The sequence below is a fragment of the Arabidopsis lyrata genome (genome assembly GCF_000004255.2).
Source record: "Arabidopsis lyrata subsp. lyrata unplaced genomic scaffold ARALYscaffold_6, whole genome shotgun sequence".
Taxonomy (NCBI): domain Eukaryota; kingdom Viridiplantae; phylum Streptophyta; class Magnoliopsida; order Brassicales; family Brassicaceae; genus Arabidopsis; species Arabidopsis lyrata.
Window position 1 is genome coordinate 14,225,395 of NW_003302550.1, and position 25,790 is coordinate 14,251,184.

Below are 25,790 nucleotides of genomic sequence, written 5' to 3' on the forward strand. Positions count from 1 at the left end.
GGTTGAGTTACGACAGTAAACGGCTGAATTTGGCTGCCGTTTTTTTTGTTTTTTAATTACTGTAATAGTATTCATGTTGCGACTGAGTTAAAGTTTTGTTTGGTGGCTGATTTACATTTTCGTTTGGTGGCTTACTTGCCACTTTATCAATTAAAAAATGACGTGGATGCAACATTCCATGTCATCATCATCAAAGGACAAAAAAATAGGGCCAAATTTTTTCAACTCGTCTTCTTCACCTGAGTTTTTCACATCAACGGAACTTCCAATTCCTCATCGTCTTCCTCATTCTTCTTCAATTTCTTTCATCCTTCTCCCGATATGGTTGATCTGGTTCCGGTAATTGGGTATAGAAACATAAATACGTATTTAACACCGATGAAAGAGGGTGTAGAGTTGTGCAGATAGATGCGGAAACAACGCACGAAAAACTTGTAAAGTTGGTGCTCGATGATAAAGTTAGACGAAATGTTGCGCCTCTTATTGTTTTGCGGCAAATTTACATGTCACGGCTGAGTTATATGCTTAAGGGAAGACAAAAAGTTCGGTCAATTTACATGTCACGGCTGAGTTATATGTTCCAGGGAAGACGAAAGGTTCGGTAAAATTACATTACGGCTGAGTTATATGCTTAAGGAAAGACGAAAGGTTCGGTCAATTTACATGTTCCAGCTGAGTTATATGTTCCAGGGAAGACAAAAGGTTCGGTAAAATTACATTACGGCTGAGTTATATGTTTAAGGGAAGACGAAAGGTTCGGTAAATTTACATGTCACGGCTGAGTTATATTCTCCAGAGAAGACGAAAGATGGGTGTAAATTATATGTTACGGCTGAGTTATATGCTTTAGGGAAGACGAAAGGTTCGCTAAATTACATGTCACGGCTGAGTTATCATTCAAGGAAGACGAAAGGTTGTGTAAATTATCTGTTACGGCTGAGTTACATCACGTTACGGCTGAGTTACATCACTTTACAGCTGATTTATAATAAAGATCGGAAAGCAACATTTTTTTGGAGAAGACAATATGAAATTTATTGGTCAAATAACAACAATTAAATTAAGATTAGTAAAAATATGTTCGAGAGATACATAAGTGGAAGACTAAAAATTATTAAATGTGAGTTTGAGGAATGTGAGATTGGTGATGTGGATTAAATGACATGGATAATCAAATTTTTATTTACTATTTTTAATTAAAAACAAATTAAAAATTATTAATTAAAAAAAAAATTAATGAAAAATATTAATTGTAATTACACAAATGCTCAAAACATATAAGTAATTTTTAAAAGATATATGATATTCTAATAATAAACATACTTTTCTATAACAAGTAAATTTTTCTTTTTTATATGTATCAAAATCTTCTCGGTCGTAACAAGTCAGCGTTTTACGTTGACTGAAAATAAAACGAAAAACTTTTCAAAACGGTCTTTCTCCGTTACTTCAACTCTCTCAGATTTTCCTCTCAATCTCTCCAATGTCGAACTCGGCGGGATTAACGATCTTCGACGGTGATCTTCTTAGATCCATCGATCTCAACTTACCGGAACTCCAATACGGCGTCACCGGAGCTCAGCTTCTCGAAATCTCTGAATCTAAGGTTTCTCAATCTCTCTCGGGACTCTCACTACCGCCACATCTCAAAAACGCAGCGATTTCTCGTGTTTCCGATGGAGATGACGTCAATTTCCGACGAACGGAGTTCAATCAACAACAAGCTTCTGAGAAACTCGGAGTTTTCTTCTCCGCCGTTGCCGATGCTCTTAAAGGTACCGTAGAATCGCTTCAGATAGATGGATCTGTGTGTGATTTTGATTGTTGTTGTTTATGAAGATACGGTGTTTATGTGATTATATAGAGACTCCAATTGTGGTGTCAATTTTGGATGGGACTATGTTGAAGATGTTTTTGGAGGATGAAGATGATTTTGCAATGTTGGCAGAGAATTTGTTCACTGATTTGGATGAAGAAGATAAAGGAAAGCTTTGTAAAAGCGAGATACGAAAAGCTCTTGTGCATATGGGTGTTGAAATGGGTGTTCCTCCACTCTCAGGTTCTGTTTGTTCTTTCTTTGCTGTGTTTTAGTTTGCATTCTACAAGTTACAATCTTGTTCATAGTCACGGAATTGTACCCGTTGCGCGAGAGATCATGGATTCCTCTGTGAGCCCTGAAATTAACCCTTTTGAAATCAGTTTAGACCAGAGATTTTTCTAGCAGTTAACATAGTTTTTAGTGTTGCATCAATCTTGTATATTATGTCATGTGTTTCTGCATTTTGGTTTATGTGGTTTAGGATTCAATATTCTCCATTAGTTTTGTTACCTTCGGATAATTTCTTATTGGTGTTTTAACATAGTCGGGCTTGTTTGGAACAGAATTTCCCATCTTAGATGACATTGTTAAGAAGCATGATGCTGATGGTGATGAAGAGCTTGGACAAGCACAATTTGCACAACTATTGCAACCAGTTCTACGAGATATAGCAGATGTCCTTCATGAGAAACCAATAACCATTGTCCAGAACGTTGAGATTTTCACTGGATCAAGGATTCATAAGGTTAGTTTGTTGGTATTTTGAAGAGGATAAAAAAACAGAGTAAGAGATAAGACTCTTCTAAAGAAGAAAAGTAAACGAAAAAACTTTTTATTGAATCTGAAACTTGTTGGTTTATTACAACAACACTCATTCACTTATATACATGTCGTACGGTCGTAACCGTTCGTAACTTGTGGAAACCGACAACTTAATAACACAACTCATTAACACACACCCGTTAATACACATTCATACATATATTAATATATGTTAAATATGTGACCAAACTTAATTACCACTAACACTCCCCCTTAATTGAGTTTCTGTCTATACCCAAGTTTGCTTCTTGTTCCTTCTCTTCACAACCTTTTCTTCTTCCTCTTGTTGTTGTCTTTCTCTTTGTTGCACAATATGACACTCTTTTGTCAATTGTATTTGTTTTCTTTTGACATAAGAGCTCTTGGAATTTTTCTTTCCCGCAAATCTTTTCCATGTCATCTTCAAGTTTACCATGACCTTTTTTACGATTTACTTGAAGTCTCCATGACCTTTCCTCATGTCTTCTCCGGGATCTTTTATCACGGCTGTTCTTGCAACCTTCTTCCACTCCCTTTCTCTTAGGTGAGCCTTCTTCTTATTCCCTTTTGGTGACCTCTTGATCACCAAATTTGTGATCCTTTGATCACCATCACATCTCTGTGACTTCTTGTGCGTGAATCTTCTCCACGTCTTCTTCGATTGTCTCTACAACAACCCAATGCTTCCTTTCACTCTTAGGTAAGCATCTCTCCTTTTTGCTTGGTGTCTTCCTTTGATCACCATCACGTCACGTAGACGCCTTGTGCGTGAACATCGTCACATCTTCTTCGGTGTCTTCTTTTGATCACCATAACGTCTCCATGACGTCTTGTGCGTGAATCTTCTTCACGTCGTCTTTGGTTTACTCTTCAACCGACTTATGCTCCATTTTCCTCCGAGGTAAGCATCCTCTTGTGCTCCATTTTTCTCCGAGGTAAGCATCCTCTTATGGTGTCCTCTTTTGATCACCATCACATCTCGATGACGTCTCATCAGTTCCCTTGAACCTTTTTGCTGAGTAGCCTTGCACTGTTCTCCCAACAGAAGTTTACTCCATGTTGCAGTGTTCTTCACAACTCAACAACACCTTTTGATACTAAGCCTTGCCCTGTTTCTTACAACAGGCGGCTTCTCCGTCTTGTTTCACCAAGACCTCTTTGAACAAAGTTTCAGAATTCTCCTTCCACAACTCCAAATCCACATCCGTTTTCTCCATTGCCTTTAGAGAAGATTTCCTATCTTCTTCATCGCTTTTGGAGCCTTCCTCTTGAAGGTACTTCATCTGAATGTGTTTGTGAAGGCTGATGGTACTCTCTCTTGTTACCACCTCTTCTTGTTCTTCCTTTTCTATTACGTCTTCTTCTTCTTCTTTTTCTCTTTTTTTTTTTTTTTTTTTTTTTCTCGGTTTCTAACCGTAAGAAATGTTGGCTCCATCTTTCTCTTCTTCTCGCAGCGGAATTCTTCTTATCTTTGTTTTACTTGGACAGGCTCCAAGACCAAATAAGCTCTGATACCATGTTGGTATTTTGAAGAGGATAAAAAAACAGAGTAAGAGATAAGACTCTTCTAAAGAAGAAAAGTAAACGAAAAAACTTTTTATTGAATCTGAAACTTGTTGGTTTATTACAACAACACTCATTCACTTATATACATGTCGTACGGTCGTAACCGTTCGTAACTTGTGGAAACCGACAACTTAATAACACAACTCATTAACACACACCCGTTAATACACATTCATACATATATTAATATATGTTAAATATGTGACCAAACTCAATTACCACTAACATAGTCCACTCTCTTTTGCTTAAGATACATGCAGTTTCAACGTATGTTTGGATTTTGTTTTGACCAACTCGATCAATAATATTTCTCAGATTCTGGGAGACGAGAAGAAACTCAAGTGTCTTGTAGAGAAAACGATTTTGGAAGAGTCGAACGGAAAAGGATGGGTAAAGACTTTGATAATAAAGAATGGAAAAGAGTTGGGATTGCCTCCGTTATCTTCAGATAACGAACAAGTGGCTCTTCTCTATGAGACCATATTTTCTCAGTTGAATAACAAAGAGAAAGAAACCGCTGATGCTTCTACAAAAGAGGAGTTTATGGATGCTCTAAAAGACATACTCAAGAAATTTGAGGACCTACTCGAAACCACACCGGTTTATTCTGCTACCAATCTCTAGAACCAGCCATTCATCTCTCGTTAAAGAGAGAAGAGAGAGAGAGAGCTTGACATAATCTCCGAGCTGTATTATTGTATATCTGAAAATATCAGTCACACACACATTATCTCTACCACTGAGATATGCACATTATGCATTTTGAAGTATAAATGGTATGTATGATTATATTTATGAATACAGCAATTAGCATTTGGAACGGCTAATGTTGAATAAGATGATTTTCAGACTGATGGAATTTCAAGATATTCCGATCAATCGGAATTCCGAATTCAGAGTTGCTAATTAACATTTGTATATTTTGTATATTATCTCAAACTCTCTGTAAATTTTCTGTTACCATTAATCGATTTCACATTTCATCTTAAAAAAATAACAACAATTATGAATTTTGACGTTTTAGGTTGACATCTATATTTTACACTTGGAAAACAAAAAAAAAGAAAGAGAAGAAAACGGAGCTGTCGATTTGGACATGCGCATTTGGATCTTGACAGCCCAATTGACATCCCTACTTGTAGCTAGTGTATGTTTCCGATGATCGGAAGCTTTGCTGGACCCGAAGGAAGATTCTGTTTCGATTTCTTCATCTTCTTAGTATAGATTGACGTGAAGAGAAAGCGAAAGGATAGATGCAAGAGGAAAGATAGAAGAATCGCCAATATTTTCGTCCTTTTGTTTATTTTTGAAGATGAAGATACAAAACAACAACGTTTTAGTACAAAGTTACGTGTTATATAAATTTAGGATTATTAAATACATGATAAAAAAACGTATATAGTAAAAATATTAGTGCATCCAATTAAAAAATATCATTATAAGCTATGACTACCTAAATGAGATATCTAACAAATTGAAATATAGAGAAAGTAAATCAAATAAAGGAAGAATAAATTTGTAGTATCCAAAACGTTTGATTTCTATATTATAATTGACCTTTATAAGACATGGACATGTGTCACCTTTTAATTATGGCAAAAATATTCCATTTAAACAAAAAACAGTTAGTTATTTTGTATTTCCAATATAAATACATAAAAAAAAATTAAAAAGGAAAATTTTTCTAAATTAAAGGTCCTAACACTTAAATAGAAACTAAAGAAATATATTAAAAAAGATAGAAAGAATAATCAAATAAAGGAATTGACCAAAAGAAAACGAATTTTAGTACAAAATATTTCACTTACATCTTTTAATTGTAAATAATAACACCACAATCTAGACATGGACATAGGGCAGTTTTTCATTTTTTTAAATTCAGTCGGGTAATTTTATATTTCACAAAAATATATATTATATATTACATAAAAATGGAAACAAATAATTGTACATTTACTAAGTTTTATCCCATGTCATGCACGGGTAGCTTCGTTATATAAAATATTATAAAGACTATTAGAAATATTTCTTATAATTAAAAAGATTATATAATATATTTTGATACGTTCTAATAATATTTAGTAAATATTTGATTAATAGATTTTAGAATTTTAATCAAGTATATATTTGGTGTTAACAAAAAAAAAAATTCAAGTATATATTTGGTGTATTTATTTGGTAGATTAGAAATTAGTATAAATATAATTAGTAGATTGACTATGAGTATATCATAGCAATGGCGATGAAGACATATAAGTAGCAATGGCTATGAAGACCTGTAAAATACAGTAATTATATGAAAAAAATCACTAACCACCGCAACGAGAGTACTTATAAAACTCATCTACTTTCATAAAATTCTTTATACTTGATATGTTTATTGGACCTCATACCAATAAAGACCTATGCAATCGTTGGGCCCTGTGCTATGTTAGATGGATACCAGTCCTCATTATGCTGTGATATAAATGGCCAGGGCCGGCTCAACAAATTATTGGACCATGTGCTATGTTGCAATTTTTTTTTACTTGATGGCCTACATGTTTAACATTAAAAAAATTAGATCCTATTTTGTAATTATTTGAACAATTTGGACCTTAAAATACAAAGAAAAAAAAATATTATATATGAAAATTGGTCAACTTTCTCTATCTTTTCGCCATGTCAACTCACCAGAGAGTGCCACATGTCCACAACTGAATCACTAAAAAATTTTATTCGCTTCATCTTTATCAGTCATTTTCGTCTTCTCCGTACGTTTTTATCGGTTTTATAAAAACAAAAAAAATAGAAACTGATTGGTGACGATTTGTTTTCCTCGGTCTTACGATTCACCGGTTTTATAAAAATAAAACCACATAATATACAATTCGGCTTGGTTCGATTTTGGTTATTTTCAGTTTATTCCCTAATTTTGTTACAAAAAAGTAACATTAGATTTTATATCTTGAATTGTATCATTTTGATTCAAATTCGATAAAACCATGAGTACATTCCAACATAGTTTACCAATTAAATATTATACTTAATATTATTATGAAATATATCATCTCTCAAAGAGTTTGATTTTCTTTTCTCCAACATGCATGTATTGATATAAACATGCTTAAAAATATTATTAGATTGAGAAAAGTTATTCATCTAACTAATATTACTAAAAAGCTTTTTGCAAAAATAATTAAAAGCCAACCAAATAAATGTTATTATAATAATAAAATTTAAAGCAAAAAAACGAATGGTTTTAAACCAAACCGAACCGAAACCAAAATAATTTAATAATTATCGCCGAACGGGTTTTTGGAAGAAACCAAAACCAAAACGAATCATATAACTACGGTTTGGTTCAATTTTTCGGATAAGATTTTTTTGCCACTCCTAGTTTATTACTGCGGAGATAGGTTTATAATTTATTTATATCGATCAAATAAATTATAAAATAGGAAATACAGTGGATAAAAAAAGAGTATTTATAACACTAATAAAACAAAATTGATCAATAAAAATATTCAACATTAATTTAAAATAAAAATAAAAAAAGCCCGCTCGTAGAGCGGGTATTGACCTAGTAAAATTAAAAATAAGATTATGTGCTCCTGTACACTCAACACACCCCAAGAGCCGGGCCTGCAAAAAGCCATAGAATAGCCCAAGAAATGATAGCACTGAGAAGAACCAAATAATACTTCACCGAGGACATATCATACCACATCCAATAAAAGTAAAACATGCGCAGTAGAAAATTACCAATTAGATCCACAAGCGAAGACATTCTCATTTGCAATAGATTATTGTTAAACTGTACTTAATTGGTTAATAGAGAAACTATAGCGTTAAACCAAAAGTGGAAAAGTGATCAAACCCACATGCAACTCCAATACTACTGAGAACGTCACTTGAAGCAACTCCAAACTAAGCTACAAAAATCTACTTTCTTCTCAAAAATTGAGAATTTCCGGTAGATTACACCGGCAAATTAGATAATTATTTTGGGAAATGGTCATTCTGATTTTTTTTTTCTAGTGATTCCTCTCATGGAAGAACACCATTGGCGAAGTAAATTGTAGTTGACGAATTGTAATTATAAACTTTGTGATGGATCAAGATGTTTAATTGGTTAAACTATGAAATAATAAAATGGACATCTGTCCTTCAATTAAACCAAACCAATTTTAAACTAAACGATTTTAATTTTTGATGGACTCGGTTCACCGTGAACCAAAAGAATCAGTTTAGAAATTGGTTTGGTAAATGGTTTAATTGAAGAAACACTCTTCAACGGTCAAATCAAAACACAATCGAAATATATAAATCGCGTAAGCCTTGGACACCAAGAGTCTATTTAAATTCACAAAAATATCAGTTTGGATATCGAAATTTGACCGTTGGGCTCTCAGAGGCTCTACCAAATTCTAACATCTCCGACTCCGACGAAGAAGTTGAGAAGCAGTGGAAAAGTTAGATCGTGGAGCCACCGTTGTCGCCGATCTCAGCGAAGTCGTTGGAGAAAGATCTAGTGGAGTAGGAGGCGATGTTGGAGAAAACAGACGATTTTCTGAAGGAGAATGGATGATATCCTGAGGAAGAAGAAGATGAAGAAGGAGAAAGTCTCGACCGTGTTCGACGGAGATGCTAGATTGGCGGAGGAGCCGAATTACAAAGAATTCCACGGTAACAATACTCGTGATTCTTCTCTAGATATTCGGAGGCTAAAGGTTATTGAGATTTGATTAATTTTGTAGAGTCTTTGGAATTGAGTTTTAGGTCAATTCGCGGGGAGTGAAATTGCCGATTTTCGAAGAGGATATCAGCAATTGAAGATTCGATTGATTACAAAATCGAGGATTTGAAGTAAAACCCTGAAAGTGGAAGCTTTTGTTTCTCTGATTCTGGAAAGTTTCCAGTATCCATCCTCTTGATTAAATTCGTATCCTTGCTTGTTTAGGGACGCTAATTGTATATCTAAGAAGATTCTTGGATATAGTTATGGTGATGCTTCTTAAATCCGAAAGAGAAGCAGACGGTCTCTTTGGAAAGTTGTGATGTAGTGTCTCCCTAATCAGGTTTCTTTTCTGGATTGTTGTCTTAGTAGGAACAAGCTGGCCACAATTCTTGAAGAGGAAGAAGCGAGATGGAGAATGAACACCAGTAAGATACTATTTTCATTGGTCAATGGAGAAACATTATAACGGAGAACAGCCGTTGCAGCATACATAATCTTGAACCTCTTTCGTCTATATACCTTTAGTTGGTATGATTTTGATGATGACATGTAAATTCTAGCTTTACAGAATCTCATATTTCTCATGATTTGTGTGATGCAGGATAAGCTGAAAGGATACTCAAGCCAATCATAAGGATGTTATATGTAGAGACAGTATCAACATAATCAGTAGATTTAAATGTCTGTTATATTCACTTTTTAGTTTTGCATAAAGTGTGGATACTCTTTCACTGCCAACTATTAATACGTCTTTGTCCAGGTTATGATGGAACATCAATACCCAAGCTGAGGGTTACTACTGTATATTTATTTGGTTGCAACATGAGCTGAAATTCATTTGACAACAAGAAGGAGGATTTTATCATGCATCAGTTGGTTCACGCATTCAAATAAGTTCCTTGAATCCTTTTTACTGAATTAGTTTGTGTTCCTTTCACCTTTATCACGTCTCTGCAAGCAAGAACCTCGAAGATACTCTCCACGAGTTTCATTACTTATATATTATTTTTGATCCCATGATATGAGTTTCCTGACAAAATTACTTGACTAAGACAACATGTGATCGGATTGTGCAGAAAACAATACCTTTCTTTGTATTACACGGAGAAGCAGATACAGTGACGGATCCAGAGATAAGCAAAGCCCAGTACGAGAAAGCTAGCACGTTTTGGTCTCTTTCTTTTAATGGTCCTCAGGTTTCGTCTCTTTTTTTTATACCTATATTACGTTCTTGATTTAGGTTATAGATCTGCTTTAATGAGAAACACTTGTACTCCGATCATGTGTCTTTCTTCTGTCAATGCAGTGGTTTGGAGTGTTTGGTGTCTGATTTGGCTGCTTGAGCGTTGATTGAAGATTGCAACATTCTCTTGTGGCTATTTGTGGTTTCAGGGGTTTTACTCGTTTCCTATTTTTGTATACCTACTTCACTTTAGTTTTGTAAAGTGTTTATAATTTACCCTTCTGCTGTAGGATCAGTCTAGCAGTGGTAACCAAGGACCAAGGCAAAGGGCTGCTGCTTTAGCTGCCTTTACTTCTCCATTTAATTTTTCTTCCGGGAAAACAAGCTCTCCGGTAAACAGTATAAGCTCATTTTTTTTTGTTTCTACTAGATTCTTTCTAATAGAAATACGAAGATATTGATATATCATGTGAACTTCCATGAAGGCTATGGATCTCATGTTCAATGAGGTTCTCTGTCATGGAAATAATATATTAGTGGTTAAGGCACATATATGGCTGAAAACTGGTTGTGCTTACTGCTTTTCATCTTAGGCACAAAACGTAAATCTTAATTTTCATTCTCTTGTTTCAGTTGATGGCTGAAGAGATAGGATAGGTGGTTAACGTTGACTATTTCAGAATAGCCGAGAGAGAAGCAAAGTACAGATCAAAGAGTGCACAAAGAAAAGAGGTCCAATGTTCCTCTCTCCCTGTACTTTTTATTTATACAGTTGTTTGATGCTACAATAACTTTTAGGGTGGTTTAAGTTCTGGTTAGAAAAATAGAATGACAGAGATCAAGATGAGAATTTAGAAAAATTATCCATTGTTTTCTTATCAGTTATCAAGATGTGTGCTTATTTTAACATGACTTTAAACCTCTTGCTTTAGGTCGTTTAGGAGGATGGTTTTGTATTAGTTGTTTCCTGAACTCTGTTTAGTTGTTTATTTATTTTCTAATATTTGGTTCTTCATAGTTGATAACATAAGTTACTTTTATTTACTTGTGTAAATGATTTCTTACGTAGATGATTTGACTCCATTATACCTTTTTTTTTACTTCTGAATTGGGATTTGATTCGTCTCCTTTTTATTTGTGAGTTACTCCTTGTTGCAAGCTCTGTTTGAAACGAATCAACTATTGGATCAAGACTGAAGATGAGAACCTAATTATGTAGCTGCAGAGGTTTATTAAGTTGGTTTTTCATTTGTTTCTCAGTCTATGTTTACAACTGTCTTTCTTGATGTTATAGTGCATAGACATGCTCGAAGTTGTTACATTTTGTGGTGCCATAGAACCAGAGCTTTTGCAGGGGAGAAGAAGTGGAAGATTACTGAGATCAAGTCATGATTAGAAGAAGCTGATGTCTTGGTATTTACAATCAACTTGCTTAATGTTTATACCGTTCTGTTCTAGTTTTAAAACTCAATATATTCTTCTGTGTTTTGTTTTGTAGATCTGGAAAATGGATCTTGAGGCTAGAAGTTTGCAGTCAAGTGCTAAAGCTGTATGTCTTTCTAAACTAAAAGATCGTAAATTGATGGAATTCAAACGAGCGTAAATCGATCTGAACCAATTGAAAAAGGAATTCAAACGAGTCTCGTCCATGGCGAATTGATGGAATCCAGAGTGGCGGAGGTAAGCTTATGTGTCCTGAGGGACCTTTTTTTATTTGTCATCTTCGCACAATTTTTTAGATGGCAGAGGCGTTTTTCCGATTGACTTATTGTCCTCGTTCCAGGTATCTGCTGATCAGAGAGGAAGATTGGCAATGTCAGTGAAGAGGCTTGACCAATCAAGAGACAGAGTCAGGGAGATTAGAAGACTAATGCCGGAGACAGAAGAGGTTGGAATCTTTGTTTTCCAAGATCTTAATCAGCAATGCCAAACCCTTCTTCATGTGCACACCAAGGTACCGCAATTACTCGAGTTGCTTTTGGTATCTATCAGTGCCAATGATTTACTTTCATCATGGGAGAAGAGTCGAAGAAAACTTCCACAAATCACATTTTTCAGGTTCTGCACCTGAATCTATGACATTTACTAACTAAAAACAGCAATTTTTCATCAAAACTTTGAATAAATGTACCCTATAGCTAAAGTTCTTGATAACATCTTCAAAGGATTTTACTTAACCATATGAAAACAGTATGTCTTTGAGCATAATAATCTCCTCTTCTTTGGTTACAGGTTGTGAAAATTGATGGGCATGTGATTGGTGACGGAAAAGTGGGGCGGGTAACAAGAACACTGCAAAACGCTTATAAGAAAAGACAGAGGATTCTGGTGTGCCAATACCTACTTACAAAAACCTTGAAGTACAAAACGAGAGGTAATCAAAGTTGCTAAAATTTGCATCTATCTAAGAGTAGTATGTCAAACTTTTTGGTTATCACATGCAAGAGTAGATTAAAGATTTTATATTTCACATGATTCAGGATTTATTCCGTTTATTCAGGTTTTGAACACGAGGGAACTCAACCAAAAGAAGCATTCAACGTTCATATTCAGGTAATGCATTGAATTTAATTTAATTCTCATAATTTCATGACTAGCTTTGGTTTCTATGAAATGCATGCATTGCCGCATCCTACAGTCCAATTTCCCTACAATGTATCATTTTTGCTTTCATCATCTCTATATGAACAGTCTAAGCTCGTCCATTTTTCAGCAAAAATGAATTTAGTGTTCACTTTCCTAATGTTTAGTATCATTGAACCCATGTCAAACATTATTACTTATCTTAATTTTGATCTGCCCACTCCTTGTTAGTTACTCATGGATCTGGACATGTGCTCTCATGTTCTTTATCTCTCTTGTGCTAGTTTATTTTTGATGTGAGACATACAGAAAGCCTGAGAGGATTTGGATTCCAGGATCATATGACACCTTCGGAGCAGCTCTGGTATGTAATATGAGAAGTGGATCATCTTACTATTGTGGTAGTATCAAGTATGCACCTGACTAGCTTGTGTTTAATTGCTTCGTGACTGAGTCTAATTGTGGTATATATGGCCTTCTTGATGAAACAATAATGTCTACCTGAGATTTTGGATTCACTAACCATTAATTCATGAACATAGAATACCCGTATTGAAACTAAGATATATGTCCGGGTACTGATCTGTTGCTCGTTTCCATATTCCTGGCTATTTGTTTTTTTTTCCCTTATTCGAAACGTCAATTTGTTGAATGACTCTTCAGATGGAGAACTGCATCTCACTCCGGGATCTGAAAGCATCTAAACTTTCTGGAAATGTTTTAAATAGACTATTCAACCTGAACAAATTCATGGCGTCTGAAACTTATTCATTCGCCAGGTAAGTGTAGCTTTTCTGTAGAGTTTTCCACCCTTTGGATATTCAATACGTGGTTTAATAGCTGTTGAAACTTATTACTATACTGTATATTTATTTGGTTGCAACATGAGCTGAAATTCATTTGACAACAGGAAGAAGTACTTTGACATGGGTCACTTGGTTAACGCATTCAAATAAGTTCCTTTTGAACACTTTTTACTGAATTAGTTTGTGTTCCTTTCACCTTTATCACTTCTCTAATTTTCATTATTGTTTCTTTTAACAGGTTATCGGTAACTGATTGATCAATACTTGTCGTGTCTTGGAGTTGGCCGAATCAATATCCTTTTGTAATGTTTCCTTTCCTGAGTGTACCTGATTGATCAATACTTCTTTTTATTGGCTTTTATTTTCTCATTAAAAAAAAAAAAACTAAATAAGTTAGTTTTTGTTCAGGCTCTATTATGGTACCATTTTATAACCTTTCTGATATTAATGGGTTGTGAGGACTCCAAACAATTTCTAATCAGGTATTTAAGGATTTGGCTACTTCTTTCTTAAGGTATATCTCATTGATATTGTTAGCAGAATCTGCTGTTAGTATCGTATTTTATTGTTATGATTAGTTGCCTTTGGACTTTTGAGGTAGCCCTCAAAGTTTGATTACATGTTGTGATGGATTTCATCTATTTAGTTTATGGCTTTATGTATAACATGTTGAATTTAGCGACCTAACTTTTGTTTTCTTCGGACTTTAGGAGGATCAAGAAACATCAGTTCATCTAGCGAGCACAATTACATATTCATTGAAGGGAAGAGCACTGCACGTACCTTCTTTTGTTATTGTAAGTATTAGCCACTAGCACTGAAAGATTATTAAATAACTTGATCTTCTTGCAGGCCCATATATTTGAGGGTAAAGAACCTCCAAAATTTGTTGCACTTTTTCAACATATGGTGGTCCTTAAGGTATTTCTTTTAATTTTTTTTGGAAGGTATAAACTCATTTTTTTTATGTTTCTTTCTGATACAAATATGAAGCTATTGACATATCATGAACTTCCGTGAAGGAAAAAGGCTATGGATCTCATGTTCGATGAGGTCCCCTGTCATGGATTTATCGAACTTATCCAAACCTTTGAATTGCCATCAAATAATATATTAATGGTTAAGGTTGGAAACTGGTTGTGCTTACTGCTTTTCAGCTTCGGAACAGAACGTAAATATAATTAGAAACTGGATTTTGCTATTGCTTTTTTACTATGATATGTTTAGCAAATCACAGCTACTAGTGTCCCTTGTTCTTGATCTGTTGCCTTAGAAGCTCTTTGCTTTAACTGCAGGAGCTGAAGCTTTATCAACACTTTAGTTGTGTCTTGGATGAAAAGAGAGGAAGCTGGCCCAATAAATATCTTCTATTCCTATCTACGTATTCTATTTGTTGAAGTTTACAGCTGGAGTGACATAAATGTTGGTTTGATTCCTTTAATATTTTTTTTGGTTTCGTGATTGTTTTTTTTCTGTTTATATGTGAAGTACTTCTTGTTGCCACCATGGAGTCGAGAGTGCAAGCTCTGCCATGTTCTGTTCGTTTCCCAATGAAAAATGGTTTCTTCTTGATCCTTCTTTTTTTAAAGCGAGTGTAAAGACTCGTTGAAGCTATTTTCTTCTTCTGATTACATTGCGCCTTGTCACCTTTTTCTTACATAGTAGATGGCTGACTTCATTATTTCAACCAAATCTAACATTGAAATCTTTTTTTTTCAGGTATGATTTCTCTCATTTAAATTTTACTACTTGTTTTGGTTTTTTTTATAGTCTAACGCGTGCAGGTTGAATTTTTCTCTGAAGGAATGCATGTTTGCTGCTTGCTGTTTGCTTTAACTTATATTACCAACACGGCCTTAAATTTAGTTTTCCAAATGGTTTTAGTCTTTCTCATTAACTAAAATGTCTGTGAGAGTGAAAGCTCTTCTCTGCTCTACTATATATATGAATTAGTTTTCGAAGAGGTTTAGAAGGTCATCTTATTTCATGCCTTTTTCAGTATTTGGTCTGTATCAATATTGTGATTTGATAGCATGTGGGGTGTGCTAGTAATTGTTTTGGTATCAGTTCTATTTGCTAACAATCTTGCAGTAATTCTTTCACTGGTTTTTAAGCGATTATCTTTGGATGAGTTTCTTTGTTTGATATCTAAGCTGCTTGAATTGGTTAATTTATGTGTTATATCTTTTGGTTATAGGTTGTCGATGATTCTAGATACGTATAGATTTTGATGTTCCAAGATTTCGATTTTCACTTTCCTTCTGTTCTTCAGAGAGTTAATGTTATGTTGGAAGTTCTTTGTGATTAGTTGGCCAAAGTGATTGTATAGATTTGTTGTTTCGGCTCTTGATTATGTGGGTTCACTTCTTTGTGTTAGGTTCTCTTTATTATAGAGTGTTCATGTTTTCACGCTTGCTTTAGGTCGCTTAGGAGGATGGTTTTGTATTAGTTGTTTCTTGAACTCTGTTTAGTTGTTTATGTTCTTTGACTAAACGTTTTCTTAAGTCTAAATCATATGAGAAGGGGGTCTACTTTTAAGTATGGTGCTAGTTAATGTGATTATGTTAGAGAGGGTTTTGGAACGTACTCATTTAATAGCAATTAAATTATGTAGTTTCGTCACATGCCAACTCTGTTTTCAGCACATTTATATAGAATGACGTTAGAGATTATATCTCATTTCTTAAAATGACCAGTAGACTAATTAAAACCGAGGAAGCTATGCATTTATAGAGGAGGATAGATTTGTAGCTACTAGTATCCCATGTTCTTGATATGTTGACTTAGACGCTCTTTGCTTTAACTGAGCCGAGACAGTTCAAATGGAAGCCAAGGGGCTGAAGCTTTATATCTGCATTCAATTCTACACCATCAAAGTCACCTCCAGGAAGACCCGAAGTATTAGTTAGGCATCACAAAGAGGGTAATTTCTTTACCAGTATTGATCTATTGCTGATGAGTGAAAAGGTATACTCCTGTAAGTACAAACCATACAAGACGCATGATATTTGGAAAAACAAAGGTAAAAAAGTAGAATTGCAATTTTACATTTTTTACACTGATGCGTGTGAGACTTTTTTGTGTGTCAAACATCTCAAACTTTGCTATGTAACTTTTCTGTTTATTTCGAGCGATCACCTTGTTTGAGTTTTGGTATTATATGGGGCAACTCTTGCACTGTCTTCAGAAACTTTCTTGATTCATGGGTGTTTTCTTTCTACTGTTTTATTCCTTTTGCATTGGTTACCTTTATTGACTTGTTGAAATTACTTCCTATGCAGATACAGGGGATATCACGTTTTGGTCTCTTTTTTGTGATGGTCCTCAGGTTTTGCCTCTTTTATTTTTCATACCAATATTACTTACTTGGTTTAGGTTGTAGAGTTTCTGAAAGTGAGAAACGCTTGTATACTAGGCTTTGGCTTTGATTTTTGGATTTCATTGGATAATCTGGTTTTAAACTGTACTTTTCTTAAAACATTATGATAGGATTTGGCAACCCGTGGCATCAATCTCATCTTGAGTGAAGTATATTTTAGGTGTGTACAATAATTTACTCTTCTGGATCAGTCCAGCAGTGGGATGTGTTTCATTCTCTCTTGATTTAAAGATTTTGCATACTTTATTCTCGCTGAGGAGGATAAGTCATCTGAGCCTAGTCTTAAATATTGGTACACGTCTCTTCCCTTCTTGTGGCATATGTGGCTTTCTTGATGAAACAAAATGTCTACCTGAGATTTTGAATTCACTATCCATTAGTTCTTGATGATCTGGTTTTAAACTGTACTTTTCTTAAAACATTATGACAGGATTTAGCAACCCGTGGCATCAATCTCATCTTGAGTGAAGTATATTTTAGGTGTGTACAATAATTTACTCTTCTGGATCAGTCCAGCAGTGGGATGTGTTTCATTCTCTCTTGATTTAAAGATTTTGCATACTTTATATTCTCGCTGAGGAGGATAAGTCATCTGAGCCTAGTCTTAAATATTGGTACACGTCTCTTCCCTTCTTGTGGCATATGTGGCTTTCTTGATGAAACAAAATGTCTGCCTGAGATTTTGAATTCACTATCCATTAGTTCATGAACATAGAATACTCATATTGAAACTAAGACATACGTCTGGGTAGTGATATGTTGCTCGTTTCCATTCATTATATAATATGATGCCTCACTGGTATGCTCATCTATCTCCTATGGATGTTAACATATGATCTTGGCAGCTTTGTGTTTTTTTTCCCCTTGATATTGATGAAAACCACATTTGCAGGTTCAAGTGCTTATATATACCTGGCTGGAGAATGGAGATGGGGTGGTGATAACTCCCAATGAACATGTACTCTTTGAAGATATCCTATGTCTAATATTCTACATGATTAAACCAGAGGCAAGAGTTCTTTCGAATAATAATATGGTCTTTTCATATTCCGGGCTGTTTTTTTTTTTTGCTTTCTTATTTGAAACATCAATTGTTGAATGACTCTTTCAGAAGGAGAACTGCATCACACTCCAGGATCTGAAAGCATCTAAACTTTCTGGAAATGTTTTCAAAGTATATGCTTGAACCTGAACAAATTCATGGCATTTGAAACTCGTGACCCTTTTCTCATTCGCCAAGTAAGTCTAGATTTTCTATAGAGTTTCCCTCCATTTGGTTATTCCATACTTGGTTTAATAGCTTTTGAAACTTATTACATACTACTGAATATTTATTTTTTTGCAACATGAGCTGAAATTTATTTGACAACAAGAAGGAGTACTTTGACATGAGTCAGTTGGTTCACCCATTCAAATAAGTTCCTTGAATCGTTTTTACTGAATTGGTTTGTGTTCCTTTCACCTTTATCACTTCTCTAATGTTCATTATTGTTTCTTTTAACAGGTTTTCGGTATCTGATTGATCAATACTTGCCGTGTCTTGGAGTTGGCCGAATATTTGCTATCCTATATCAAATAATCGACATGATTAAACCAGAGTCAAGAGTTCTTTCAAATCATAACATGGTCTTTTCATATCCCTGGCTGTTATGGTTTTTTTTTGTCCTTATTCGAAACATAAATTTGTTGAATGACTCTTTCAGAAGGAGAACTGCATCTCACTACAGGATCTGAAAGCATCTAAACTTTCTGGAAATGTTTTAAATAGACTCTTCAACCTGAAAAAATTCATGGCGTCTGAAACTTATTCATTCGCCAGGTAAGTGTAGCATTTCTGTAGAGTTTTCCTCCCTTTGGATATTCAATACTTGGTTTTTAATAGCTGTTGAAACTTATTACTACTGTATATATATTTGGTTGCAACATGAGCTGAAATTCATTTGACAACAAGAAGGAGTATTTTGTCATGAGTCAGTTGGTTCACACATTCAAATAAGTTCCTTGAATCCTTTTTACTGAATTAGTTTGTGTTCCTTTCACCTTTATCACATCTCTAAAGTTGTTCTAAAGTTGTTCATTAGGTTTTCTTTATACCTGATTGATCAATAATTTTTTATATCCGAATCAATATTCCTTTGTAATGTTTTCTTTCCTGAGTATACGTGATTGATCAATAATTCTTTATTGGCTTTTATTTCTCTTTTTCACAAACAATTTTACTCGCGTATGTAAGTGTTTGTCTACTTCTTTCTTAAGGATTATGTCATTGATTTTGTTAGCAGGCTCTGAATTTTATTGTATGGCTTTATGTAAATATATTTAAACATGTTGAATTTAGCCACCTGACTTTCTTTTTTTCTCCCAACTTTAGGAGGATCAATAAACAGCAGTTCGTCTAGCGAGCACAATGAAAAATTCGTTGAAGGGAAGACCAGTGCAGGTACCTTATTTTGTTATTGTAAGTAATAGCCACTAGCACTGAAAGATTGTTAAATAACTTGATCTTCTTGCAGGCCCGTATATTTGGGGGTAAAGAACCTCCACAATTTGTTGCAGTTTTTCAACATATGGTGGTCCTTAAGGTTTTTCTTTTGATTGTTATTGATTGTTGCTGCAAGAAAATCTATTCGTAATTAATATAGTTACATTAACTTTTAGGGTGGTCTGAGTTCTGGTTACAAAAATAGAATGACAGAGAAAGGTTCATCAGACAAAACCTACAAGATGGAATCAATTGAAATGGAGGTCACAATAATAGGTAGGCAAGTTTTTGAAATGTTGAAGCGATACTTTTCTACTTTCCTTTCTCTCGTTTAAATTGAAGTGGTACTTTTCTACCTTCCTTTCTCTCGTTTAAATTTCTAACATTACACGATCAAGAATAGGTAGGCAAGTTTTTGAAAAGTCTAAAGTAGAAAAACCTTATTAAACAAAATGTCACTCATACGTATTTTAGTTCTTTCTTGCTAAGTTAGCCTGGGAATACTGTCAGTCAAGAACGCAAAAGAGGGAACAGAGAGCTTATCCTTTTGGTTTTCACTTGCTCTCCTTTTTCTTCAACAGAGGTAACTGAAATTGGGTCATCAATTATGAGTGTGAAAGCATCTCTAATAGGGTCATATTTGTTGTTGAAAAATTTGCATATTATAACTATCTTCTTCTTTTCAATGGGTCTACATGGATTCTTAGGAAAATTTTAGGTGAGAATTTAGAAAAATTATCCAACGTTTTCTTATCAGATTTCAAGATGTGTGCATGTTTTAACATGACCTTGCACAGGTTGAAGAGATTCACAACTTTTGACCTCTTGACGGAAGAAATGCATTTACTCATGCTGAAATTTATCGGGGTTGGTCAATGTGTGGACCCAAAGGAAAAACAAACTGCCTTTGAGATTAGCCAAGTAATATGCTTCATCAGTTTTGCTTCTCATCATAAGTTATTCCTCCTCGTTTTCTATCTTGTTTGCTTTTTGTACAGTTTTGTGCAGGATACATATTTCTGGCTGGTTCCCTGAACGGCTTGTCCCCAAAAGTTCCATTATACGAAATCACAGAGGGAAATGAGCCATGCTTTCTCACCACTTATTTTTCATGGTATTCTACTAAAGCTACTGTAAGGTTTTCTGATCGCAGATATGTTTTGCATAATTAGCATGAGAATGGGGTCTATTTTGAAGTATGGTGCTAGTTAATGTGATTTTGTTAAAGAGGGTTTGAGAACATACTCATTTAAAAGCAATTAAGTTTGTTACACTGTATGCAAATGCCAATTCCGTTTTTCGTTAACTTCGACTTCTTTTTCTCATTAAGTTTAGCTTTGGTATGTTTACTTGTAACATAGGTGCAAGGGAATTCCTTCCAGAAGAAGGCAGCATTATTACTTGGTACACATCACGTTCTAGAGATACTACAAGCATGTGCTTTATGTTTCCTTGCTTTTATGTTCAACAGTAGCAGGTAAGAACAGATGTGACGATGGAAAAACGTTTGTTTACAATTTACCCTTCTGCTGCAGGATCAGTCTAGAAGTGGTAATCAAGGACCAAGGCAAAGGGCTGCTGCCTTGACTTCTGCATATTATTCTTCTTCCGGGAAAGAAGCTCTCCAGTAAATAGTATAAACTCATTTTTATGATGTTTCTTTCTGATACAAATATGAAGCTTATGACATATCATGAACTTTCGTGAAGAAAAAAGGCTATGGGTATCAAGTTAAATGAGGTCCCCTGTCATGGATTTCTCGAACTTATCCAAACCTTTAAACTGCCATCAAATAATATATTAATGGTTAAGGCTGGAAACTGGTTGTGCTTACTGCTTTTCAGCTTCGGAACAGAACGTAAATCTAATTAGAAACTGGATTTTGCTATTGCTTTTTTACTATGACATGTTTAGCAAATCACAACTACTAGTGTCCCGTGTTCTTGATCTGTTGACTTAGAAGCTCTTTGCTTTAACTGCAGGAGCTGAAGCTTTATCAACACTTCTTAATGTTGTGTCTATAATTTTGATGAACCTTTGTGTGTATCAAACGGTCTCACTCTTTATTTGTACCACTCCATCCTCATTTAGTGAATAATATTTATCTGAATTTCGTGGAATGAATTTTTTTGGAGGAAAAATTTTGACCGTATTTTTTTCGCCGGTAAAATTTTGACGGAAATTGTTTTTTTTTTTGCGGGAAATATTGATGGGAATTTTTGTTTGGCGATAAATTTGTTTATTTTTTTTCTATTTTCTTGATTGTTAATTTTAATTGAATTATTAATTTATATTTTTTTGCTAATTAATTAATTTATATTTAAGGTTTAATTAAAGTTTATGGTGCTATTTGTGGAAATTTAGGTTTTGGGTGCTATTCCTGTCCATAAAACTTGATTAAGACCATTTCTCTTTAATATGTTGTATACTACTTGACAATTTTTGTTTCAAAAATTAAATCAACGTGATTCCATATATTTAATATTCTAATATTGGTGGTGTTACCAAAATAATAAAATGAGGATTACCCGTGTTGTAGAGCAAAGTTAATAATATTTTAAATTTTTATTCATGTCAATTCAAAGTTGTCCCATCATATAACACATCCCACGATATAACTCGTCCCATTTTATTTTAAACTCCTAAACATTTAAAATTTATTATATTCAGTAAAACTAAACCGATCAACTTTTAAATTTGGACACTTGTTAAGTTTTATGCTCATTTGGATTCATTTTTGGTCTTATTTATAATATGACTTTGAATTATTGTCTACTAAATATTTTAGCTAATGTGGGATTTGAAGAACATATTTTTATTTTTATTAACTGAGTAATATATCTCCATTTTTTTTAATTCGAATCACAGTACATGCAGAATTTTTTTATAGATTTTATTAACTTTAGTAAATCCTAGTATTTAGGAAATTTTTTAAATTTCTCAAAATAATATTTAAATATATGGTTTGGATATACACTATTAAAATAAAAATAGGGAAATATTCGGATGCATATTCAAAAAACTTTAAATAGTAAATACTTTATTTTGCTAGATTCTGGATAATATTTTGATTCATTGATATTTTTGCTGATCCTGAATCATAGAGTGATGCATCCAAAAAGCAAGATCTAAACTTAAAATCTTATGATTTATGTACTTGCTATTTGATATTTAACTAATTTATCCAATATTGAAAAATTTAAGAGATATCATTACGTGTGACAATTTTGGCCGAGGAATGGGAAAAAGAAATGGATGGCAGATAAAGAATTGCGAGTCCCTAAGCCCTAGAGATGTGCGAATAGATGATAATATGTAAGAAAAAACACAAGCCACTTACTTAGTTACTGGTCCGTGAGAGGACCACAACATCAAGTTGACGATGACAATAAACATACATACTGTGAAAGGACCACAATAACACATCGTATAATTGACTTAACAATGCAAACTTTTCCAAGTAAACATAAACAAGAATTAAAGGTTTACTACAGAAAGAAATAAAGATTAGCAGAAGGGAAGAAACCAAAATCCAAAACACTTATTATAGCTTTTTAATAGGAAGCTACCTAAACATATATCTAAACATTTTGCTGAACTTTGGTGAATTATCCATTCATTCACTCTTTTCCATCAGCCGCGCGGAGTGAGCCTAGCTGAACCGGTGCTTGAGTTCCAACCACCTTTGATGACCCGTAAAGGGATACATCACTTCCTTTTGCTTTCTCTTTCTCGATCTGTTCCTTTATCCAGAAGTAGGTTATTCTAAGCCCCTCCTGTTTAACGATTATGGTCAAAACAAAATCAGTAATTAAACTCTCATAAAAGAATCAGATTCTTATCTTGCCGGTGAACATGTAAATAATGTTGGTACCTTCAATCTCATATTTGGAGCCCAACCAAGCTTTTCTTTGATCAGATTGTTGTCTGAGTTACGACCACGAACACCTTCTGGGCCTGGAATGTGGTGAATTGGAAGCTTCTTCTCCTCAAAGCTGAGAACCATCTCAGCCATCTCATTCATGCTCACCATCTCATCGCTTCCAATGTTCACCGGCTCACGGAAATCAGATTTTGTCAACCTAAAAAACAAATAGGAAAAATTCAGACAATTTGATGTAATTTACAGATTTCATCATTTGTAATTTGGAGCTAATGCCCTCACCTGAGTACACCTTCAACGCACTCATCAATGAAGGTAAAAGAGCGGGTTTGAAGCCCGTCTCCCCACATCTCAAACCTATCTGTGGAGGTGAGAGCCTTTCTACAGAAAGCAGCTGGAGCCTTCTCCCTTCCACCTTAAGTGATCAATTTGTACAGCAAATATTAATCCCAATGGTACAAAATTAATCGTTTGCACAAAGTCTGGAAACTGTTTATCTGTTTGTTTACCTTTCCATGTTCCAAAAGGACCATAAATGTTATGGAACCTTCCAATGCGGCACTCAATTCCAAAATCTTTGTTGTAATGCTTGCACAACTCCTCTGTTGCAAGTTTCTCCAAACCATAAGCATCTTGAGGCTATATAACACATTAGAAATCGCATAAGAAAGACTTGTAATCTTTAGCAAGAACATATAAATGATAATCAAAACAGTGACACAAACCTCTGCAGGCCAAGCATCTGACTCCTTCAAGCTCACATTAGTAGTCTCCAACTGCTTGAACTCCGGGTAAATACAAGCACTAGAAGCATAGAAGAACCTGAAACACACAAGAGAAAAAAAGTTCCAATCTTTTAACATGTTTATAAAACAAACCAGAAAGCTCAACAAACCGAAGAAACACAATCTAACCTCTTAATCCCATTGATCCTAGCCGCCTCGATCATATTGAAACTAATCATAGTATTGTTATACATGATCACCGAATGGTTAGACTGAATGAAACCCATACCACCCATATCAGCAGCTAAGTTAAAAACATGATCAACTCCTTTAGTAACCTTGAGACAATTCTCCATAACCCTAAGATCAACAAGGTGGAATTCATCACAGAACATGTCTTCAGTCATATGCTCATTCTTCTTCCAGTCAGAAGCAATCACGTAATGACCTTCGTGCTTCAGACGACGAGCAATGTGCGAAGCAATGAAACCTCCAGCGCCGGTAATCGATATCTTGAGCTTCTCAGATGGCCAATAAGGCTCTCTTTCTAGCTCCTTGTAAGTGTAAGCACCATAATCACTTCCATTTGTAGTTCCCATTCTACAAAAACAGAACACAAATCTGTCAAAAAAACATGAAAAAGATTTCACTTTTCAATGTCTTAAACTATTACCAAGATCTCAAAAGAATCACGCAACAATAAGATCTCATGCAAAAGCTCCAAATCACTGTAAAATCCTAAATTGGTTCTTGTGATTAAAATCCTAAAAAAAAAGACTTGGAATTTAGAGAGTTTTAACAGAGCTAAGATTGAGACGCATTGGATTCGGTTTGAGTTGCCCAAAAGCCAAAATTTGCAAAATTCGGATCTAAGACAAATTTTGTTTCAGAAATCTGGAAATTCAAATAGGGATTTGAAAAACCCTAGATTACAAGGGGAATGAGAAATTGTAAGAAAAATTGGATCTTTTACCTGAGAAAGGTTTTCGAGAGTTGGAGAGATCGAAGAGATAATGCAGAGAAGGGTCAGAGGAAGAGTAAATTGTATTTATAGAGAGGGAGAGGAACAGAGCAACACCACTCGTTCTTTTTAGTTTTCCAACTCCTATTAGTATTGCCTCTCTGTGTTGATTTGTTTTTTTTTTGTTTTCTTTTGGACTGATGATAATCGTCCAAAAAGAAATCAAAACTAAATAATTTCATGATTTTTTTATTTCTTAATTAAAAGATTTTGTAAATTTAGATTAATATAAAATCTATTTGCGGAAGCATTTTGATTTAGTGGCCAGAAGAGTTAAAGATTTTTTTATATCAGATATGGAAATCGATTCTACCAACATTGTATTTTTTTGTAATTAATAACTATAATATATAAAAAAAAATTAGAATTTTTGCGGTAGATTTGTACATCGTGGTTTCATGTGTTAAAGAACTATATATTGTGAAATTATTCGTTACACCTTTTATCATTGTTCTAACTTGTAAGTTGTTAGATCCGGTAAATTAATCTTCATTCGTATTAGAATTACATCAAATATATGTGTAATATACCAATATTTTTTATTTTTTTTTGTCATCAGAAATTAATTAAAGCTCAAAAGAGCCATTCATGGGGAATGTTGTTTACATATGTGATATGAAGCGGTTCTGTACGAACTTTTCGTGCCAGATTATCCGCTTTAACATTAGCTCTACGAAAAATTAAAAATAAAGAAAAAGATAAAAACTCCTCCTTGTCGCTCTGAAATTCCTCCAAATACACTGAAAACGCTAGCCATTCGGTTGGAGAAGACACCATCTTCACCAGGTCTGAACAGTCTGTAAAGAACGCTACCTCTTGATG

At 34.3% G+C, this 25,790-nt stretch overlaps 3 protein-coding genes, 1 long non-coding RNA gene and 1 pseudogene across 17 annotated transcripts; 3 read left to right on the forward strand and 2 right to left on the reverse strand.

The window, feature by feature from the left end:
- The first annotated feature begins 1,386 nt into the window (after positions 1-1,386).
- On the forward strand, positions 1,387-5,055 carry LOC9310518. The gene is made up of 4 exons (XM_002872281.2): positions 1,387-1,775; positions 1,865-2,059; positions 2,383-2,564; positions 4,502-5,055. Exons 1-4 carry the CDS (start codon positions 1,484-1,486, stop codon positions 4,808-4,810), a joined length of 978 nt encoding a protein of 325 aa, XP_002872327.1. The 5' UTR covers positions 1,387-1,483; the 3' UTR covers positions 4,811-5,055.
- Positions 2,636-4,458, reverse strand: LOC110227719 (annotated as a pseudogene).
- Positions 5,056-8,655: 3,600 nt separating the features above from the next.
- On the forward strand, positions 8,656-9,749 carry LOC110227660. The gene is made up of 4 exons (XR_002331355.1): positions 8,656-8,854; positions 8,948-9,434; positions 9,508-9,587; positions 9,667-9,749. It is a non-coding gene; the product is annotated as an uncharacterized LOC110227660 (long non-coding RNA).
- Positions 9,750-10,935: 1,186 nt separating this feature from the next.
- LOC9308398 (villin-3) lies at positions 10,936-21,159 on the forward strand. Of its 13 annotated transcripts, none has more exons than XR_002331354.1 (15): positions 10,936-11,502; positions 11,588-11,769; positions 11,873-12,147; positions 12,322-12,463; positions 12,590-12,642; positions 12,957-13,036; positions 13,336-13,451; positions 13,583-13,628; positions 13,717-13,960; positions 14,189-14,399; positions 14,774-14,900; positions 16,296-16,806; positions 16,968-17,149; positions 17,288-17,337; positions 17,750-17,960. XR_002331354.1 is itself a non-coding variant. In XM_021022717.1 (15 exons), exons 8-15 carry the CDS (start codon positions 19,265-19,267, stop codon positions 20,968-20,970), a joined length of 723 nt encoding a protein of 240 aa, XP_020878376.1. In that variant the 5' UTR covers positions 10,956-11,502; positions 11,588-11,769; positions 11,873-12,147; positions 12,322-12,463; positions 12,590-12,642; positions 12,957-13,036; positions 18,561-18,676; positions 19,229-19,264; the 3' UTR covers positions 20,971-21,159. The 13 variants fall into 13 exon arrangements, 4 of the variants coding, with proteins under 4 accessions (XP_020878378.1, XP_020878376.1, XP_020878379.1 ...); XR_002331350.1 differs by having other exon boundaries at positions 10,937-11,502; positions 13,717-13,780; positions 13,887-13,960; positions 14,774-16,806; XR_002331353.1 differs by having other exon boundaries at positions 10,937-11,502; positions 11,873-12,043; positions 12,113-12,147; positions 14,774-16,806.
- A 1,520-nt stretch (positions 21,160-22,679) lies between these two features.
- LOC9308399 (GDP-mannose 3,5-epimerase) lies at positions 22,680-25,036 on the reverse strand. 2 transcript variants are annotated; one of them, XM_021022706.1, is made up of 7 exons: positions 24,921-25,036; positions 24,137-24,547; positions 23,948-24,044; positions 23,732-23,861; positions 23,505-23,637; positions 23,214-23,421; positions 22,680-23,115 (listed from the first exon to the last, which is right to left on the reverse strand). In XM_021022706.1, exons 2-7 carry the CDS (start codon positions 24,544-24,546, stop codon positions 22,960-22,962), a joined length of 1,134 nt encoding a protein of 377 aa, XP_020878365.1. In that variant the 5' UTR covers position 24,547; positions 24,921-25,036; the 3' UTR covers positions 22,680-22,959. The 2 variants fall into 2 exon arrangements, with proteins under 2 accessions (XP_020878365.1, XP_020878366.1); XM_021022707.1 differs by having other exon boundaries at positions 24,137-24,568; positions 24,921-25,031.
- Between the last annotated feature and the right edge of the window lie 754 nt (positions 25,037-25,790).

Excerpts from the sequence above, each read along its gene's own strand:
- LOC9310518 (XM_002872281.2), top strand. The coding sequence starts at position 1,484 with ATGTCGAACTCGGCGGGATTAACGATCTTCGACGGTGATCTTCTTAGA. Across the intron at positions 2,060-2,382 it reads GGGTGTTCCTCCACTCTCAG|AATTTCCCATCTTAGATGAC; the intron begins GTTCTGTTTGTT and ends TGTTTGGAACAG. Across the intron at positions 2,565-4,501 it reads CTGGATCAAGGATTCATAAG|ATTCTGGGAGACGAGAAGAA; the intron begins GTTAGTTTGTTG and ends AATATTTCTCAG.
- LOC9308398 (XM_021022717.1), top strand. The coding sequence starts at position 19,265 with ATGAAAAATTCGTTGAAGGGAAGACCAGTGCAG. Across the intron at positions 19,923-20,136 it reads CTCCTTTTTCTTCAACAGAG|GTTGAAGAGATTCACAACTT; the intron begins GTAACTGAAATT and ends GACCTTGCACAG. Across the intron at positions 20,473-20,700 it reads GGTATTCTACTAAAGCTACT|GTGCAAGGGAATTCCTTCCA; the intron begins GTAAGGTTTTCT and ends CTTGTAACATAG.
- LOC9308399 (XM_021022706.1), bottom strand. The coding sequence starts at position 24,546 with ATGGGAACTACAAATGGAAGTGATTATGGTGCTTACACTTACAAGGAG. Across the intron at positions 23,638-23,731 it reads TCCTTTTGGAACATGGAAAG|GTGGAAGGGAGAAGGCTCCA; the intron begins GTAAACAAACAG and ends TGATCACTTAAG. Across the intron at positions 23,116-23,213 it reads CTCCAAATATGAGATTGAAG|GAGGGGCTTAGAATAACCTA; the intron begins GTACCAACATTA and ends ATCGTTAAACAG.